This window comes from Malaclemys terrapin, chromosome 4 (genome assembly GCF_027887155.1).
Source record: "Malaclemys terrapin pileata isolate rMalTer1 chromosome 4, rMalTer1.hap1, whole genome shotgun sequence".
Lineage (NCBI taxonomy): Eukaryota > Metazoa > Chordata > Testudines > Emydidae > Malaclemys > Malaclemys terrapin.
In genome coordinates, this window is record NC_071508.1 from 38,474,196 (window position 1) to 38,494,807 (window position 20,612).

The 20,612-nt window shown below is 51.3% G+C and overlaps 1 protein-coding gene across 1 annotated transcript; it reads left to right on the forward strand.

Annotated features, from left to right (window-relative positions):
* The first annotated feature begins 4,123 nt into the window (after positions 1-4,123).
* On the forward strand, positions 4,124-20,074 carry LOC128836109 (immunoglobulin-like and fibronectin type III domain-containing protein 1). The gene is made up of 7 exons (XM_054026126.1): positions 4,124-4,129; positions 5,286-5,412; positions 6,680-6,796; positions 17,018-17,065; positions 18,036-18,081; positions 19,084-19,261; positions 19,858-20,074. The coding sequence occupies exons 1-7, from the start codon at positions 4,124-4,126 to the stop codon at positions 20,041-20,043; spliced, it is 708 nt and encodes a 235-aa protein (XP_053882101.1). The 3' UTR covers positions 20,044-20,074.
* Positions 20,075-20,612: the final 538 nt, after the last annotated feature.

A 20,612-nucleotide genomic window follows, 5' to 3' on the forward strand; every position in this document is an offset into this window, starting at 1 on the left:
GCCGCTTCTGCATCGACTTTCGGAGGGTAAACGCCATCTCGCACTTCGATGCCTACCCGATGCCCCATGTGGACGAGTTACTGGGACGCCTGGGGGAGGCCCAGTATATCACCACCTTGGATCTCAGCAAAGGCTACTGGCAGATCCCCCTCGAGGAGACCTCAAAAGAGAAAACCGCCTTTGCCACTCCAACGGGGCTGTACCAATTCACGCGGATGCCATTCGGTCTCCATGGAGCCCCAGCCACCTTCCAGCGGCTGATGGACCGACTTCTGCAACCCCATCAGGACTATGCGGCAGCGTACCTAGACGACGTGGTCATCTATAGCCGCGGCTGGGAGGACCATCTGCCCCGGGTTGCGGCGGTCCTAAGGTCCCTACGACAGGCGGGCCTGACCGCCAACCCCAAAAAGTGCCGTATTGCCTGGCAAGAGACCAACTACCTCGGCTATACCGTTGGGGGCGGGCGGGTCAAGCCCCTCGTCGGGAAAGTCCAGGCCCTCCTGGACTGTCCCACCCCGTCGACCAAACGGCACGTTCGGCAGTTCCTGGGCCTCGTTGGGTATTACAGACGGTTCATCCCCCAGTTCGCGACCATCGCAGCACCCTTAACTGGGCTTCTGACGAAGGACAGCCCCCGGCAGGTACGATGGTCCCCCGAATGTGAGGCGGCCTTCCGGACACTGCAGAAGTGCCTCTGCCAGGAGCCGGTTCTCTATAGCCCGGACTTTAAACGCCCATTCATCCTACAGACCGACGCCTCCGGCGTAGGGTTAGGGGCAGTCTTGTCCCAAGAAGTGGAGGGAAAGGACCACCCCGTATTATATCTCAGCCGGAAGCTGTTCCCCCGTGAGAGGAATTACGCAGTGGTGGAAAAAGAGGCCCTCGCGGTGAAGTGGGCCTGCGATGCCCTGCGCTTCTACCTCCTCGGGGCCCCGTTCACCCTCGTCACAGACCACGCCCCCCTCCGGTGGCTAATGCGGATGAAAGATAATAATGCCCGCATTATGCGGTGGTACCTCGCCTTACAGCCCTACGCATTTACGGTCCAGCATCGAGCTGGTAAGGACCATACGAATGCGGACTTCCTATCCCGCATGGGGGAGATGGAAGGACCTGGCCCCGACATGCGGGAGCCAGTCTTAAGGGGGGGGGGGTGTAGTGAGTCGGTGTGGCTCCCCTCCTGCCCGGAAGAGGGAGCCCACGTGCAGGCACCAGAGTGGGTGGGACCACCACCGCCTGTCCCCACCCCCCGGAAGTCAAGGGGCGGGACAGGAAGTATAAAGGCCGGCCGCCAGAGCTCAGTCGGCGGCCAGCCACCGGAGGGAGCAGACGTGCGGCCGGGAGCTCCCGGCCAGGAGACCGTCGAAGACCGAGGCCTGGACCCTAGCTGGCCTGAGCTACCCCGGGCCCGCTACGAGGAGGAGCCGCCGGAGCCCGTTCACGCCCGCTACTGGGAGAATCCCTGGGAACCGCACCCCACTAACCCTGAGGGTGAGACTGGACCCGAACCCCTTCGCCCCTGCTGCTATCCAGAGGAGCCGCCTGAGGACCATTGGCCGGACTTCCCGGCAGAGCTACCAGACTTGCCGCCGAGCCCGGGCCGAGAGGAGCCCATGCAGGTGGACTGGCCCGATCCCGGCGCAACGAACGAGGTAGGCTTTGAGGGGGATCACGGAAGTAGCCCGGGGGTGGCCGACCCCGGTCCGGCTGCAACTGAGTGTGAGCCTATGTCAGTGTGTTGCGGTCTGGATACCCCACTGACCAGCAGCGGCAGCAACCGCTGTTAGGGCCCCGGGCTGGAACGCAGTGGAGTGGGTGGGCCTGCGTTCCCCCCTGCCACCCTCCGCACGGGTGGCAGGCTTCCCCCTCACCCAACGCTCGGCTACAGAAGCCTAGGCGTACCTTATTTGAACTATTTGCTCGCTCAGCCCCTGCAACAAGGGCCTGAGCTAACTGTGTTTGCCCCGCCCTGATCCAGGGCCTGGGCTTTGAACTATTCACTCGCTCAGCTCCCTGCAAACAAGGGCCTGAGCCTAACTGTGTTTGCCCCGCCCTGATCCAGGGCCTGGGCTCTAAACTGCCTGCTCGCTCAGCCCCTGCAACCAAGGGCCTGAGCTAACTGTGTTTGCCCCGCCCTGATCCAGGGCCTGGGCTCTGAACTGTCTGCTCGCTCAGCCCCTGCAACCAAGGGCCTGAGCTAACTGTATTGCCCCGCCCTGATCCAGGGCCTGGGCTCTGACTGCCTGCTCGCTCAGCCCCTGCAGTCAAGGGCCTGAGCTTTAACTGTGGTTGCTCCGACTCTGCACTAAAGAGCCGGAGTTTCGGGACTAACTGACTGCTTGTTCCCACAGTAGTGAGTCGGTGTGGCTCCCCTCCTGTCCGGAAGGGTCGAGCCCCGGCTAGGACCTACTACACCTTCTCTTTCCCTCTTCCATTCCTCCTCCTTTTACAGTGGCAACACAGAATGGAAAAAATAATCCATGGAGGGGAAAGTGTGTGTGAGGTGGGGAAATCTGCAAACTTTAAAAAAAATAGTTTCAAAAGTTTTAATGAATTTTCATTATAAAATAAAAATTTGTTCCTTTTTGAAGTCTGCAGCATGAAACCTATTCTGTTCATCCCTTCCCCCCCCCCCAAAAAAAACCCCTACCATTATCAAACAGTTCTAATTATAATGCAGGTTGGTCCCTGTTGGCATCAGGGGGCTACTACCCCTGAATGGATCTTTAATGGCTCCCAGCGGAGCAGATTACCGTCATACCAGTGAAAAAGGTCCACAGTAATTATCTTGCATACACTGCAGTTTATTTGAGAAGGAATTACACTAGCGGTAAAGGGTTACATTAAGCACATAATTCCTATGTTAGACATTAAAGAACTATACAGTAAGAGCTATATATTCCTCTTAGCGAGCCTCTTTTTCACAAACAGTGCTAGCCTCAAACAGTTCCTGCTTGGCAAACAGAGAAGATGGTTACCAAATTCTATGGATGACTTCTTCTCTCCAGGTCTGATCTCCTCATCCCTCTGGTCTGTCTCGGATTCCCTCAAGGCAAGGCCTTTGCTGCCTGGAAACCCCTTTAGCTCACAGTCCTACTCAAGCCCCCGGAGCAGAGTTTTGGCTACTCTGTCTAGCAGCGTCTTCAAGCGTCAATTAAGGAATTCCCCCAACAGTAATTTAATTTGCTTGATTTTTATACTCTTTTTCCTCAAAGGAGTCACATGTCTTAAAAGCATGCCCAGTGGGCGAGTGGCTACTAATTTTACCTAATTAATACTTTAGGAGGAGACTGCAGAATGGTGCCAACTGAACATTACCCCACATTCACTCCCTTATCAATCATTCACTTCAGCCCCCTGCGTGATGTCCTTCAACAGGGTTGAGATGCCCGTCAGCCCATGCTCCACTCAGGATGTTCTACACATGTTTGCTTTCAAGTGGACATATTTTCTGACTCAAAGATCAGTATTGATCATACACGCGGCATGGAGCCAGTCTGTTTCCCCCTCTGCCATCTGCCTGATTCTAAGAGAAGGATTTTGCTCCCATAATCCTCTTTCACAGTTCAGTCATGTCAAGCCATGTTCTCACCGTTCATTCAGTATGGCCACACCAATTTGGCACCATCCCAACAGTCCCCCTTCTACAGGTAAAGTTAAACTGTGCTCTAACATTGTCAGGTTAATGCTAACTACTGTGTTATACAGTCCTGGGGAAACGTTGCTGTGTAGATGGGCTGACAACACTCAGTAGCTGCTGGTATATGATTTTTTTTAAATAAACCACAAACTTGGATGCGGAAGAGTTTTATTAGAGTTGTTTAATGTTAACAGTGTTGAGGAAGTGACCTGTTATTACATTGTCTGTGTAACACTGAACCATGCAGAGGACCCCTTCCAGGGGCAGGAAGGAATGAGCCAATATGACTGGAGAAACATCAGTTTTACTAGAGCAGCACTTTTAAAGACGTTGTTGGCTTTTCAAGAAAAATAAGGAGCAAGGAAAAGGAAGAAGAAAATGTCAGGAAAAAAAAATAAATGCAGGCATAAAAGGCCTCCAGGGAAGGCTCCAAGCAAAACGTCAGAACCAATTTCTTTAACCACCTGCAGGAGTGCCTAGATGCTGGTAAGAGGCAGTGATCCCCAACTGGTAATGAGAGAGGACACGGGTTCTTGTGTGATGTGCACTGATGCCTATGGGATATCCGTGTGGGGGGCACTGTTGCCCAGGGTGTACCCATGCACTGATGGTCACAGGAGGCCCACGTGGGGTGCATGGCTATCCGTGCATCAGTACCCATCTGATCACCACGTGGGGTGCACACTGTTGTGCATGGGATGCTCATGCAGTGGGGCCCCATGTCCTCCCACGCGGGGTGCACTTTTGCACGTGGAGCGCCTAAGCAGTGGTGCCTTAGCGGAGACAATGGTGCTGGCCCCCTTTCTCCCTTCCCTGGGCGGGGACATACAGCCACTGCAGCGGCTGGGGGAGCCGGGCACCAGGCGGGCTGGAAGGGGCGCGGGCTGATGCCCCGCACCGGGTGGGGCGGTCCCTGAGCTGGCGCTCGGCTTCTCCTCGGGATCCCAGCCCCCTCCCCCGGCGGCGGCCGGGCACAGACTAGCGAGCGAGAGCCTGGAGGAGGAGGAGGCTCTGGCGAGCACCTCCCTCCTGCTCCCAGCCGAGCGCAGCGCCCGGAGCATGGAGACACTCCGCGGGCACAGGTGTCCTGGCCAGGCACTGGCTGGTCCCGGCTGGGGGCCAAGGGGGGCCGGGACCCGGGTCCCTCCCGCGCTAGTGACCCCGGGGCTGGGGGCTGCAGCAGCCGGAGCGCTGGGGCCGGGGGGCGGCTCTGGGGCCCCGGGGAGGGGGGGCCCTGGCCGGGCGGACACGCAGAGCCGGGCGCGACCCCTTCCCCCGAGCGAGGCCCCGGCCGGGGAGAGGAGCCCGGAGGCGCCTGAGCCGGGGCGGGAGCGGGGCTGAGCACAGGCCTGGGGGGGGCCCCGGCCGGGGGGGAGGAGCCTGTTCCCGGCCCTGGGATTCGGGCCCCGCCCAGCGCCCCGCCCCAGAGCCCCGTGGGGAGCCGAGAGCGACTCCTGTCCCCGGCCAGCAGGGCTCCGAGTCCCCGGGGAGCTGTGCGGGGTGGGGGGGAGTCTCCCTGGGTCACAGCTGCTGGGCCGGGGGGTCCCTGGGAGTCGCTCCCCTAGAAACCGCGTCTCCTGCTGAGACTCCGGGATGGGGGCTGGAGCGGAAGGTGCTGAGTGTGTAACGCTTGTGCCAGTAGCTCCAGGTGGCCTTTGAGGACGTCGCTCTGTATTTCACCCGGGAGGAGTGGGAGCTCTTATCCCAGCCAGAGAAGCAGCTGTACCGGGACCAGATGCTGAGGAATTACTGGGCCCTCGTTTCCCTGGGTAAGGATTGATTTCCCTTCATTTATTCACTGCAGTGGGCTCCCTGAATGCCTCAGCTGTCATGTGCCACCGAGTGGCCAAGTGGTGGCAAACGTCAGCCCCTCTCAGGTCGGCCTCCTGTTAAAGGAGAAATCAGGGCTATAAAGCCTAAGGGTAATGTTAATGTAACCGGTTTACTTGCATTATACCTCAGTCCTGGCAGAGAGGTGGTTGTAACCACCTCTTCCAGGTATCCCAGCCCAGACACCGAGGGCAGGAACTCTACCTCAAGAACTGACTCCAGTTAGACAAATAAGGCAGAGAGAAAAGTCTCCTGCTGCTTGGAACAGCTCCCCCACAATGTTCCTGCTATGTTTTTACATCCATGTGCAGAATAAATTTTGTTCTGTGCACCAATATGGAGGTGATGTGTGGCGGCGGTGGGGCTGAGGGATTTGGAGTGTGGGAGGTGGCTCAGGGCTGGGGCTAAGGGTTGGGGTGCGGGGAGTTAGGGCTCTGGCTGGGGATGAGGGCTCTGGGGTGGGGCTGGGGATGAGGGGTTCAGGGTGAGGGAGGGGTTTCAGGGCTGTCACAGAGGGTTGGAGTGTGGGGGTGAGGGCTCTGAAGTGAGGCCAGGGATGAGGGTTTGGGGTGCAGGCTGCCCCAGGGCTGCGGCGGAGAGGACTCCCCCAGCCCTCTCTTGCTGCAGCGGGCTGGGGGAGAGGCGCCTCTCCCCGGCCGCAGCAGCTCCAGGGCTGGGTCAGGTGGAGAAGCATCTTTCCCCAGCAGCGGCGCCTCTCCAGTCCAGACCCCTATGGTTGTGCCCTTGTGCAGCCCTTGATGGTTTGCTGCACAGCCGCACAGCTTAGTGGGAACTTAGCTCCCCACCTCGCCAAAAAGAATGAACATCATAAATTTAACAACCACACCATAGTTGAACAATGCTGCATCCTAAGCAAAAGAACTGGTAGGTGTGTGTAACGGTGCCACCTGCCATGACTCAGCCCCCAAAGCAAATTGAGATGGGTCATAGACGTTGCTGCTTCAAAGTACGAACTGAACCTGCCTGGTGGGAGATGGGAAGAAATCTCTAAGGAAGGTTTATTTCATTATTCTCCTGCTTGGGATCTCTTGCGCTTTCCTCTCAAGCAGTGTCCAAGACTGGGGCCTCATCGTGCCAGTTGCTGCGCAGACAAACGCTGACAGAGATCAGGGTCCTGTTGTGCTGGGCTGCACAAACCTATAAATGAGTCCCTGCCCCCAGAACTGATTCTTTCTCCCCAAACAGGCTATTCAGGTTCCACACCGGACTTAATCCAACGGCTCGAGTTAGGGGAGGCAGAGCTCTGGATCAGGGATGCCGAGGACTCCAGGGAAAACTCAGGACCTGACAGCCCCTCCTCAGGTGAGTCATCATAATCTGATCCCTTCTGATTTACACACCTGCTAGCAGAGCGCTCCTTGATGTAGAAGGCAAAGGCAGAGCGAGATCCATTGGCTGGGAGCTGAAGAGAGACAAATTAGGGGCCAGTGTTTATCTGGGAGGGGAATGAACCACTGGGAGAGCTCCCCTCAGGATGCAATGGATTCTCCCTCACTGGGAGTCTGTTGGTGGAGAGGGAGCGTCTCTCCCTCAAAGCCCCGCTCTAACCCAGCCAGGAGTTACTGGGCCAGAGGCAGGAATCGCGGGGGAGTTTCTCTGGCTGGGATAGGCAGGAAGCCAGGCTGGATGGGCACAATGAGCCTGTCTGGCCTTGATATCTATGAATCATAGAAATCATAAAAATGTGGGAGTAGATGGGACCTCCGTAGGTCATCTCGTCCGGTCTCCTGCACTAAGACAAGACTAAGTATTATCTAGACCATCCCTGACAGGTGTGTTTCTAACCTTTTCTTAAAAACCTTCAATGATGGAGATTCCACAGATAATTTTGTTCCAGTGCTTAACCACCCTCAGAGTTTCAAAGTTTTTCCTAATATCTAACCTAAATCTCCCTTGCTGCAATTTAAGCCCATTTACATCTTGTCCTGGCCTCAGTGGATAAGGAGAACAATTCATCACCCACTTCTTTGTAACAACCTTTTACGTACTTGAAGACTTCTATGAAGTTGTCCCCCACTCCCTCCCCCTTCTCTTCTCCAGACTAAACAAACCCCATTTTTTCAATCTTTTGTCATTGGTCGTCATGGTTTCCTGACCTTCTTGTTGATCTCTTCTGATATTCTCCAATTTGTCCACATTCTTTCTGAAGTGTGGGGCCCAGAACTGGACACACTACTCCAGTTGAAGCCTTACCAGTGCTGAGTAGAGTGGAAGAATTACTTCTCGCATCTTGCTTCTAACACTCCTGCTAATACATCCCAGAATGATATTTGCTTTTTTTCCCAACAGTATTCCATTGTTCACTCATATTTATTTTGTGATCCATTATAACCCCATATGGTTTTCTGCAGTACTCCTTCCTAGGCTGTCATTTCCCATTCTGTATTTGTGTAACTGCTTATTCTAATTTAAGTGTAGTACTTTGCATATGGTCTTATTGAATTTCATCTTATTTAATGCCAACCATTTCTCCAGTTTGTCAACATCCTTTTGAATTCTAATCCTGTCCTCTAAAGCACTTGCAACCCCTCCCAGCTTGGAATCATCTGTAAACTTTGAGTGTATTCTCTGTGCTACTGTCCAAATCATTTATGAAGATATGGAATAGAACTGGACCCAGGACAGATCCCTGTGGGATCCCACTCAAGATGCCCTTTCAGTTCATTTGTGAACCATAATAACTACTCTCTGAATGCGGTTTTCCAACCAGTTGTGCACCCACCTTATAGTAGGTTTGCCTAGGCTATATTTCTCTAGTTTGTTTATGAGAAGGTCAGGTAAGACAGGATCTAAAGTCGAGATGTGACATCTACTGCTTCTTCCCTATCCACAAGGCTTGTTACCTGTCAAAGAAGGATATTAGGTTGGTTTCACATAATTTGTTCTCGACAAATCCATATTGTCTCTTACTTATTACTTTATTTTCTTCTAAGTGCTCACAAATAGAATGTTTGATTACTTGCTTCATTATTTTTCCAGGTTTTGAAGTTACTATGACTGGTCTATAATTCCCCGAATTGTCCTTATTCCCCTTTCTATAACTGGTTACTATATTTGCCTTTTTCCAGTCCTTGGGGGTCTCTACCATCCTCCACAAGTTCTCAGAGATAATCACTAATGGCTCAGAGATCTCTTCAGCCAGATCCTTATGTATTCTAGGATGTATTTCATCAGGCCCTGCCTTATTGAAGTAGGGTTACCATCCGTCCGTATTTCCCCGGACATGTCCGGCTTTTGCGTCTCTAAATAGCCGTCCGGGAGGAATTGGTAACAAGGTTAAAATGTCCGGGTTTTTTTTCTCCCTCGCCTCCCTCCCTCCCTTCCATGCAGAGTGTGGCTGCTGATTGGGCGGCTAGGCCGATTGACCCACTCCCATTGGCCTCCAGCAGCCAGAGCCCTCCCCTGCTCCCCCCTCCCTCTCTCTGTAGTCCTGTGTAACACACAAACCGACCCACGTGGAGCCAGAATGGTAAGAGGAGTGGGGGGGGCAGTCAGGGAGTGGGGGAGTGTTGGATGGGTCCCCAGCCTCCACCTGCCACCCCCCCTCCGTGCATCCCCCCCTCGGTGGGTCCCCCATCCCTGTCTGCCTCTCCCTTGTCTGCTGTGCTGGCTCTGGCAGTACACGCAGACAACTGCTGTCTGCTGCCCCCGGGTCCTAGTGCCCCCATCCACTAATGGGAAGACAGGCTGCCCTTACGCTGCCCTTCCACCCTAGCCCTGAGCCTCTCCAACACCCCAAACCCCCCAGCCTTCATCCCCACACACCCTAATCCTCTGCTCCATCCCTGAGCCCCCTCCTGCATCATGAACCCCTCATCCCCAGACCCACAGCCCTCACCCCTGCATCCCCTCCTATCCCCAAACTCCCTCCCAATCCCCCTCCCTCTTCCCACACACCCCCTCCTGCCCTCAAACTTCCTCCTAAAGCCTGCACCCCCTCCCTTTGCACCGCCTCTCACCCCCAAACTCCATCCCAGAGCCTGCACCCCTCACCCCCTCCTGCACACCCACCCCCTGCCCCAGCCCGGAGCCTGCACCCAGCACCCAAACTCTATCCCAGAACCTGCACCCCTCCTGCACCCTAATCCCCAGCCCAGGACCTGCACCCCAGACCTCCTCCCCCCACCCAACCCCCCTCCCAGAGCCTTAGGCAGGTGGGGTGGGGGGTTCTGGGCACCACCAAAATTTCTACAACCCTGCCACCCATGCGAGTGGATAAGGGTCAGGGCAGTCAGGGGACAGGTAGGGTCCTGGGGGGGGCAGTTAGGGTAGGGGGTTCTCAGCAGGGGGCAGTCAGGGGACAAGAAGCAGGGGGGGTTGGGGTTATGAGGGGAGCAGTCAGGGGGTGGGAAGTGGGAGGGAGTGGATGGGGCGGGGCTAGGGCGGGGCGGGGCTTCCCCCCCTCCCCCCGTGTCCTCTTTTTTGTTTGTGGAAATATGGTAACCCTAATTGAAGGCATCTAACTTGTCTAAGTAATTCATAACTATTTCTTTTCCTATTTTAGGCTCAGATCCTACCCCTTTGACACTGATGTTCACTATGTTAGTCGACTGATCAATGCTAACTTTTTTGGTGAAAACTGAAACAAAAGAGGCATTTAACTGTTTGGCCATTGCTGCGTTTTCTCTTATTGTCTTTCCCTCCTCATTTAGTAATGGGCCTAGCCTGTCCATGGTCTTCCTCTTGCTTCCCATATATTTGTAAAAGGCTTTCTTGTTCCCCTTTATAGCCCTAGTTATTTTAATATAGTTTTTTGCCTTGGCCTTTCTAATTTTGTCCCTACATGCTTGTTGGGTTTTGTTTTTTTAATATTCATCCTTTGTAATTTGACCTAGTTTCCACTTCTTGTCTGACTGTTTTGAGTTTCAGGTCATTGAAGATCTGGTTAAGCCAGGGGGTTTTACTATCATACTTCCTGTCTTTCCTACTCATTGGCTATCTGTGACCTACAATGGGACCTAAAAATGATGGGGCCCTAAAGCTGCGAAAGAGAAATGGATTGGAGATGGGGAGGTGATGAACTTGGAAGAGGGGTGGGATAGTGATATGGGACAATGTGGGGTGGGAGATTTCAGAGGATGCTGGGGGAAAGAGAGAGGTCTCCGTGGTGGGGGGAGAATATGGGAGCTGCAATTACCAAGTGGGTAGGACATTGTAGTAGGATTGAAAACATCTTGGTTCATTTCTAGAAGTGAGTCACTACAGCTCCACCATGCCTCAGGTTCCTCAAGTGTATAATGGGAAGGGCATTGCAGCTCTGAGGATAAACTTCATCTGTGTGTGTCAGTGGATCACTGGCACTTGGGGGTCAGACAAGCACCTGGGTAGAAAGAGATGTCTGTTGGTCCGTAGACCACAACACTTTCTTTTAGGCTTCACACACCTCAGAAAATCATACCAAGGCAGGGGTGCCCTCGAGATTTTTCAAATGGGCTTCATACTGCTGCCCCTTCTGGCTCAAGCTGTGTGTGCTGGTGTCCTATGGCCCTGGGCACCTGGATCCAGACATAGTTCAGACAGGGGCAAAAACCTGCTCGCAGCCTGGGAAAGCATCCCTGAGTCACTGGCTCCACCCAGGGAGCATCCACCCCACTCCCTCATTGCCACTTCGTTTCTCACGTGACCTCTCAGACTGGAGAAACTTGTCCCCAGCAATCAAGGAGAAAGCTGGGAATGACTCGGGGCAGAGCAGGATCAGTCATTACTCCTGGTGGAATTCTGCACCAAAAAATTAAAAGTTCTGCACACAATATTTTAAAATTCTGAATATTTTATTTGTCAGAATAACACAATATAATCACACCAGATTCAATTATTTTTGGTTATTTATTTCAAAATACCTCAAAGCAAGTATGTCTGTAACAACAAAAAAGATTCAGGAAACGTTTTTTGACAAATAGATTTCTTACTAGGGGTATTAATACAGAACTCTGAGTAATCATTCATTTAAACTACACTACAGAACCGTATTGCCCACACCATTCAGAAGCAGTGCAAAATCTTGGGGGAGTCAGGGGTAATGGAGGAGCTGAGGGAGAGAGAAGTAAATTGCTGAGAAGGGAGCCTGGGTGTGAACTTGGAGGGTTGTTGTGTACAGGTGGGAAAAGTATGGAACAGGCTTTTTGGGGGGGGGAGAGGGATTTGTTAGGGAGCTTCCCCTATGCAAACCCTGGCCGACCCCTAGCCTCTCCCATTCAGTTAGGCACATCTGCCCCTATTGCCATGTGTCTCTGTGCCCCCACCCAGCCACTCCTCTGTCCCTATGTAGCTCTGCAAACCTCCCCCATCACCATGTGTCTCTACACCTCCCTTCCCCTGTGGCCCTGTGCCTCCATTCCCATTCAGCCCCTGCCCCAGTCTGTTCTCCCCCACTAGCCCTTATGGGCACCTGTCTGACCCCTTCCTTCCCCCCACAAGCCACCCCACAGCCCCTGACTCCCTCGCTGCAGGGAGCTGCAACTTTGTTCTATCACCACAGCACCCTTTGGTGGGCAAAAGGTGGAACTACAGCAATGTTTTGGCAGAAGCTTTTTTCTGCATGGAAAAATTAGAAATCTGCAGGGCTCCTTAAATATGCGTGCGCGCAGTAGCACAGAATTCTCCCCAGGAGTAAGTCACATACAATGAGTGCGAGGTTACGCCACGTGGAGGACGCCATTTTGTAGAGAAGGTCTCTGGCACTTGCAGTGTTTCATTGTAATGCTCTAAAACTGCCCCACGTTCCAGGCAGCTGCTGTTGGATGAGCGGATGTGTTTGGGGGCCAGACAAAATCATCCTGTGGGGCATGACTTGGAGTATCTTGGTGTATGGGCTGGGTGTGAGGGTGGTGGAATGGCCTTTGTCACATCCCCCTCTCCTCCTGCTCTCTCAGTGGCACGAAATCGTTGTCACTTACATTGCTTCAGTGTCAATGCTTAGCACAGCCCTCAGCATTAATGCAGCCTGTAGATCAAAGGCCCGCTGTGTGGCAACCATTAACTCCTTCCAGGTCAGCAGTGTCACTGATTGGGTTTTGAAACAATACAGACATGGTTTTCAGGTTATATCACACAAGCCTTGAGTGACTTGTCATCTCCTCAACCTTTCCTTTCCCTTCCCCTCCTTGAGAATTTTAGTTTAGTTTTAGTTTTGCACAAAGAATGAAGCATGAGGCCGAGGGCGAATGACTTCTTTAGAAGGAATTTGTTGAAAGGGACTGACTTCCCCCCAGGAATAAACTACGTTGTGCTAAACAGCTTTATACCGGTCTCACTGCGTCCACGTGAGGGGATTGTAGCCCCTCAACTAGTTTCAAACCAATATCGTTTAAACAGCGCAAACACTGGGGAACAGGCCTTGTGTTAAAACAGGAGCCAGTGCAGAACCAGAAACGTGTAAATAAAAACCTGTGATTGAAGTAAAACCAAAATCAGTGTGAAAACAAAACCCGGACCCTGTTTGTTAGCAGTTAGAGCCCCTAGTTCTGGATCAGGGCCCCGTTGTGCCAGCTGCTGCCTGTTTCCTGGGCAAGCTACAATTTAAGCATCAAACAAGACCCATGAGGCACATGACGCACGTGGGAGCAGGCGCTTGGTGCTGCATAAGTAACATAGGATAGAACCACCCTGAGTCAGATTGCAGATTTCTCACGGCATTTCGTATAAAAAATTACGGAGCAGTTACAGTAAATTTACTAAAAGTCACAGGTCACTAAACTTACTGTGATGACTCCAGGATGTTTAACAAAGGGAGGGGCACCAGCTGCCCAAAGAAGCACTTTCCCCCCAGCACTGCAACCCTAACCCCAGCCTGATGCAGAGTGGTTGGTGCACGCTAGAGAAGATCTGGGGGGCAAGGCCATTCACTGAAGTTTGACCCGCCTCCCCCACATCATAACCGTGGGTGGGGGCAAATCTGAGCGGCACTGTAACCCCGCAGGCCAGGTCTCAGTACCCAGAACGAGGTGTTCGGTCCAGCCTTGTCAGATAGGAGCTGCCATTGCAGGGTGAGGCGCACATCCAAAAAACAGACACAGAGAAATGGGGAAATCGCTCCGTCCGTGACATTTTCCCATCCTTGACAAACCTGTATCCTTAACTGTGAGCTAACACCGGGATTGCCTCTGCTTTCTCCAGCAGGGCACGAGACCCTGGGAGGAACGAGGACATGGTCTGGCTGTGGCAGGAGCTTCAGCCAGTCCTCAGTCCTGAAAATACACCCGCGTACGCACACCGGAGAGCAGCTGTACTGCTGTGCTGACTGCGGGAAGGGCTTTGCGTGGAGCTCAAATGTGAGAACACACCAGCACACGCACACCGGGGAGCGACCACACCGCTGTGCTGATTGCGGGAAGGGCTTTGCACAAAGCTCACACCTGAGAACTCATCAGCACACGCACACCGGGGAGCGTCCGCACCGCTGTGCTGACTGCAGCAAGGGCTTTGCAGAGAGGTCACACCTGAGAATACACCAGCGCACACACACAGGGGAGCGGCCATACCGCTGTGCTGACTGCGGCAAGTGCTTTGCACAGAGCTCAAACTTGAGAACACACCAACACACACACAGCGGGGAGCCGCCACACCGCTGTGATGTTTGCAGCAAGAACTTCAGCAACACCAATGCGCTGGCCAAGCACCAGCGCACACACACCGGGGAGAGGCCTTTCCAATGCACTGACTGCGGCAAGAGCTTTGCAGAGAGCTCAAGCCTGAGACGACACCAGCGCACACACACCGGGGAGCGGCCATACAGCTGTGCTGACTGTGGCAAGCGGTTTGGTAGATTGGCCAACCTCACTCGGCACCAGGTCACTCACACCAACACCCCTCTGCCATTGCCAGGGCCTGAGGGGCTTCTTGGAGCTAGTGGGCCTGACAAAGCACCAGCAGATGCAGACCAGCGAGTGGTCCTGTCCCCCTGATGACCAGCAGAGACTGTGTGGGGCGGGGAAGGGAACTTGGTTGAGCAGCGTGGGGAAGAGCAGACCGGTGGTAGTAAATTTAGAGAATTGTCACAGCGTACTCCATTAGGGAGCTACCCCCTTTTCCCCCATGTAGGTGGGATGCAACTATGTGTCTCTGTCTCACACACACTCAAGCATCTAGCTGGGATGCAGCCAGGACAACCCCCTCCCCCTGGTCTAGATGGGACCCAGCCAGGAACTTCTCCCCACACCTACCTCGGTTCCAGCCAGCAGGTGACGCTTGGGTGACATCTAGAGGTGGGATTTGCAGTCCTGTGGGGCCGGGCAGGACAGGACTGCCTGGTCCATGTAATTGAAAGAAGACTCAGGAACTGCTCATGCCATCGATTTTAAATAGAAATATGATGAAGAAGAACTATGTACCTAATATGAAACAAAGGTCTGTCTAGTCAGGTGTTTCTTTGCTATTAAAGAAGCTGATGGGTTCAGACGGCATGTGGAGAAGCTAGTGTGAAGTGTAAATCTTTAAGGTGAACCAGTGAAAATGTTCTATTTAAAATCGATATTGGTTGAGTTTGTGTGTGCTGTTTCTTGTGCAATAAAAGCAAAGTTTTATAATGTTTATTAATGTTTATAATGTTTATAAGATTTATAAAAATAAATCATCTTTATTTTTTTCCTACAAGGTGAGATTGCAGGCACCGCCAATACATGCCCAGGCATTTTAATCACTTGCATACTGGAATATAAGACCCCCAAGTATCACCATTGCCCTCTAGGAAAACTACATGTAATGTAACATTGAAGCACCTCTGACAGAGATCTGTTACTGGTGCTCATTGTCCAAGTGCTGTCTCAAAGCCTCCCTGGTTCAAATAGCCCACCTCTGGGCTCCTCTAACAGCCCTGGTATCTGGCTGCTCAAAATCAGCCGCAAACAGTCTGCCTCAGCGCTCCACCCCTGAGCAAACCTTTCACCCTTAGCTTCACAGAGATTATGCAATGTACAGCAAGTGGCTATGACCATGGGAATATTATCCTCAGTGAGGTCTAACCTGCTATAAAGGCATCGCCAGTGCGCCTTTAATCTGCCAAAGGCACATTCAACTGTCATCCAGCACCTACTTAGCCTGTTGTTGAACCGCTCCTTACTGCTCTCCAGGTGTCCCGTGTAAGGTTTCATGAATCATGGCTGTAAGGGGTACACAGGGTCCCCAGGATCGCTATGGGCATTTCAACATCCCGCAATGTGATCTTGTTAGGAAAGAAAGTCCCTGCTTGCAGCTTTCTGTATAGGCTGGTGTTCCTGAAGATGCGTGTGACATGCACCTTCCCAGACCACCCCACGTTGATATCAGTGAAACGCCCCTGGTGATCCACAAGCACCTGCAACACCATGGGAAAGTATCCCTTCCTATTGATGTACTCCATTGCAAGGTAGTCTGGTGCCAAAATTGGAATATGTGTGCTATTGCCCCTCCACAGTTTGGGAAACCCATTTTTGCAAAGCTGTCCACTATTTCACACACATTTCCCAGAGTCAGGGTCCTTCGTAGCAGAATACAATTTATTGCCTTGCACACTTGCATTAATGCTGCCCCAACAGTCAACGTCCCCACTCCAAATTGATTCGCGACTGACCGGTAGCAGTCTGGAGTCGTCTGCTTCCACACACTGATTGTCACATGCTTCTCTACTGAGAGGGCAGTTCTCATTCTGGTGTCCTTGTGCTGCAGGGCTGGGGCGAGCTCCACACACAGTTCCAGGAAGGCAAGTATCAGAGGGGTAGCCGTGTTAGTCTGAATCTGTAAAAAGCAACAGAGGGTCCTGTGGCACCTTTGAGACTAACAGAAGTATTGGGAGCATAAGCTTTTGTGGGTAAGAACCTCACTTCTTCAGATGCAAGTAATGGAAATCTCCAGAGGCAGGTATAAATCAGTGTGGAGATAACGAGGTTAGTTCAATCAGGGAGGGTGAGGTCCTCTGCTAGCAGTTGAGGTGTGAACACCAAGGGAGGAGAAACTGCTTCTGTAGTTGGATAGCCATTCACAGTCTTTGTTTAATCCTGATCTGATGATGTCAAATTTGCAAATGAACTAGAGCTCAGCAGTTTCTCTTTGGAGTCTGGTCCTGAAGTTTTTTTGCTGTAAGATGGCTACCTTAACATCTGCTATTGTGTGGCCAGGGAGGTTGAAGTGTTCTCCTACAGGTTTTTGTGTATTGCCATTCCTGATATCTGACTTGTGTCCATTTATCCTTTTACGTAGTGACTGTCCAGTTTGGCCAATGTACATAGCAGAGGGGCATTGCTGGCACATGATGGCATATATAACATTGGTGGACGTGCAGGTCAATGAACCGGTGATGTTGTAGCTGATCTGGTTAGGTCCTGTGATGGTGTTGCTGGTGTAGATATGTGGGCAGAGTTGGCATCGAGGTTTGTTGCATGGGTTGGTTCCTGAGTTAGAGTTGTTATGGTGCAGTGTGTGGTTGCTGGTGAGAATATGCTTAAGGTTGGCGGGTTGTCTGTTGTTAGTATTATTATTATGGTGGCTGTGTTACCTAATGATTTTTTTTTCTTTTATTTCTTTGCTCTATCTCCTCTCCCAACTCATCAGTTAGTTTCAAGAAAACAACAAAACCATTCCCCACTGAGCCTCAGGAGGGTAAGTGTGAAGAACAAGAGAGCTATCTATATTATGTTCTATGAATATCATAGGCACTTCAGTTAACCTGCTTGATATTATCCAGCCTGGCTGCAAGAAGCAGAATCAAAGGAGACTGTTAGGGGAAACAAACAAGAAATAGAACAATGGCAAAGAAAAGGTCCCATCAGAGAGAAACAGTGGGGAAGCTAATAATAAGAGAATGTCCACCTGTCTGGCTAGCAAGGTTTATTTTTCTCAGGCCCACGTCTGGGATCAAAGGGGATATTAAACTCTTAAAGTCCCTGGCCTAGGAAGGAAGGGGGATTGAGCAGGCAGTAGAGGCTAGGGATGGATCTTTGACGGAGAGAGACAGAGAATGCTTCAGGAGCTGTCTGTCTTTCTCAGGAAAAGGGGTGTCTGAGCTGAGTGGAACTTACCCAAAACTCACAAGAAAAGAATAAAGTTTAGGTAAGACCCAGGTGTATAGGCTTTTTGTTGTTTTATCCCTTTTCTCTGCTTGTTATGTACCTTGGGATGAATAAATAGTGCTTTGATTTTGAAGAAGCCATTTCTGAGTCACTCACAAGCCCCTGAAGAAAAATGGTTTGCAGGTGCCAAGCCCACTTGGACCTGTTGTGTTAATGTGGTTGGGAAATAAGGAGGCTGCCACCCAGAGATCCAGTCCCAGCGTGGCTGCTCGGTGGGACAGGTGAGAGGAAGACAGGCCTGTCACCTAAAGGGTGCCCTAGAGGGACTAAAAGGGATCGAAAACACAGCTTGCCATTTAGCTGCAATAGTGCGTTTTCAGCTAAATTTTCAGAAGTGGCCTAAGATGTCTCAATTTGGACACCTATTAGTGGAGAGATCCCAAATCAGTGGCCGCTTTGCTCCATGGTGGCCTTCGTTTTTCTAAAGCTCTTTTTGGTTCTGGGTTACGTCCTGTTGGGTGACTCCATTTTCACATCCTACCATTTCTTTTTTCTTATAGACCTGAAGAAAGAGTTGCAGGACTTCAGGAAAATGTTAAGGAAGCGGTGAGTGGCCCCGGGGCAGGACCAGTGTCATAAAAGAGGCTTGTTTAGCCTTTGTAGCAGGGGTGACTATCCACCCTTCACAGACCATCCAGGCAACACTACCTGCTTCTGCTTGCTTGGAGTCACCACATGGAAAGTGCTCTGCTACTGGCTCTGGGGCTGAGGGGACAGTGTTCTCCAGTAGGAGGCATCTACAGGGTTGTGCTGCTGATACTGTCTTGTATCCCAAAGTTTGCCTTGAGGGATCTGTGTCTCTTCTGCTCCTGCATTTTAGCTCACACTGAACTTATTGGGGAAATGGCTGAAAAAGGGTACAGAGACACGTGGCATGTATCTCAACAGTAACACCTCTGGCCAATTAAGGAGCAGCATCAATGTGTCTCAGAAAGAGTCCCATCTGGTCTAGTCTTCATTTGCTGGTGGATATGACCTCCAGAAAGGGTGGGGATGAAGAATGAAAGAGGGGTAAATTAAGTTGCGGAGGGCAACAAAAATGATTAGGGGGCTGGTGCACATGACTTATGAGGGGAGGCTGAGGGAACTGGGATTGTTTAGTCTGCAGAAGAGAAGAATGAGGGAGAATTTGATAGCTGCTTTCAACTACCCGAAAGAGGGTTCCAAAGAGGATGGATCTAGACTGTTCTCACTGGTACCAGATGACAGAACAAGGAGTAATGGTCTCAAGTTGCAGGGGGGGAGGTTTAGGTTGGATATTAGGAAAAAAATTTTCACTAGGGGGGTGGTGAAGCACTGGAATGGGTTCCCTAGGGAGGTGGTGGAATCTCCTTCTTTAGAGGTTTTTAAGGTTCGGTTTGACAAAGCCCTGGCTGGGATCATTTAGCTGGGGATTGGTCCTGCTTTGAGCAGGGGGTTGGACTAGATGACCTTCTGAGGTCCCTTCCAATCCTGATATTCTATGCTTCTATGATTCTATAAGAGGAAAGAGGTGCTCCCTGTTGCCTATCTAAACTCCCAGCGTTTCCTCCTGTGACTGTTCCTTAGAACTCCACTACCCACACAGAAGAAGGAAGTTGACATGGAACAGGTCTGGCAGTTGCTGCTGAATGCCGATAGGAAGGATTATGAGAAAATCTGTTTAAAGCGTGGGATTGTTGACTTCCGTGGGATGCCGAGGAAGCTTCAGCAGATGAAGAAGGACAGAGAGGACAAGCAACAACAGGTAAGACAAACCTTGAAAACCATTGGATTTCAATGAGACTTAAGCTCCTCAGGGCCTAAATCACTTTAGAAAATGGGATTTAAGCTCCTAAGTCACTTAGATGCTTTTGAACATTTTACCCAAGGGCAGCAAAACATTAGTGGCAATACAACAAAGAAGGCTCAATTCCAGCCTGACCTGTGTGTAACTCCTGTAATTTCAGGGGACTTCACTTTGCAAGGGATTGGTGGAATTGGTACCAGGGAGCCCATTTTTTAAAACCTGGGTGCTGAATTTTGTATTGGGTGTCTGTGATGGATATTTGTGCACCTAAGTGCTGATTTACACACTCAAATGTAGAATTAGGTCAACCCATAGCGGCAACCGTATTTGAAAATTGGACCAATGGTGTTTGTTTTGTGTATGAGTGACCACGAGGCTGCTGGGTACTATCCAGCTTGCCTAAAGCAGCAAAAAGTGGAGGGCTAGTGCTGTTCCTTTTGCTACACTGATACAGTGGTGGGTAGAGTAGGTTCCACCCCATTTTGACAATCTCATGGCAGATCTACCAAAGCCAGCCCTATCATATACCATGTGCTTGTGTCTGTCCTTCACAGTATATCTACAGTGTCACAAACCTCAAACACATCAAGGTCAATAAGGAGGGGAGTGCTACATTCCATCTAGAGATGGACCTGAAAAATCCTGAGAGCAGAATTTACCTGTACAAGGTAAGGTGGGAGATGGAGTGGCTAGATCAAGCCATGCTGAGATTACAGTGGTCACTTAGATCTGACTCATAACATGCCCGATTCACTGTGCAGCAGCAGAGTGTGTAAGAATTGCTTTATAATGTGTCTCTCAATAGCAACCCCTTTAGTTGATTAAGGAGCATAATTGAAGTGGGAGTCCCATCCAGTTGTCCTCTGCTGGTGGATGTGGCATGAAATCTGAAGCGCAGAAGATGAAGGGGTTACAATAAAGATTCAAGTCCATCAGGGTCCTCCATGGAAATTCAAGAACCCCACAGGCAATAAATTGATGCCTGCCGTCTCAAATCAGCAAATTCAGACTAGTCTCATTCATTTTGCTGGGCATTGTGTCCCTGTCTTCTTTCAAAGAAGGAAATTAAAAATTAGACCTAGTTACAGAAGTTCACAGCCATGGTCATTAGGTCACTGATGGTGCAGGTGATTTATGAACAGTAGGATGATCACATGGTGCTGAGTGCTCTTCCTCATTTCCTGCTGCTCCATTGCATTCAGAAACAGCTAAAAATACATTACATATTTTTCTAATATGCCTTTCCTCTGTATGCAGTTTTTATAGCTGTTTTAGAGACATTTATGCAGTGCCAGATGAACTCTCCGTG

Excerpts from the sequence above, each read along its gene's own strand:
- LOC128836109 (XM_054026126.1), top strand. Across the intron at positions 17,066-18,035 it reads CCCCACTGAGCCTCAGGAGG|ACCTGAAGAAAGAGTTGCAG; the intron begins GTAAGTGTGAAG and ends TTTTTCTTATAG. Across the intron at positions 19,262-19,857 it reads GAGAGGACAAGCAACAACAG|TATATCTACAGTGTCACAAA; the intron begins GTAAGACAAACC and ends TGTCCTTCACAG.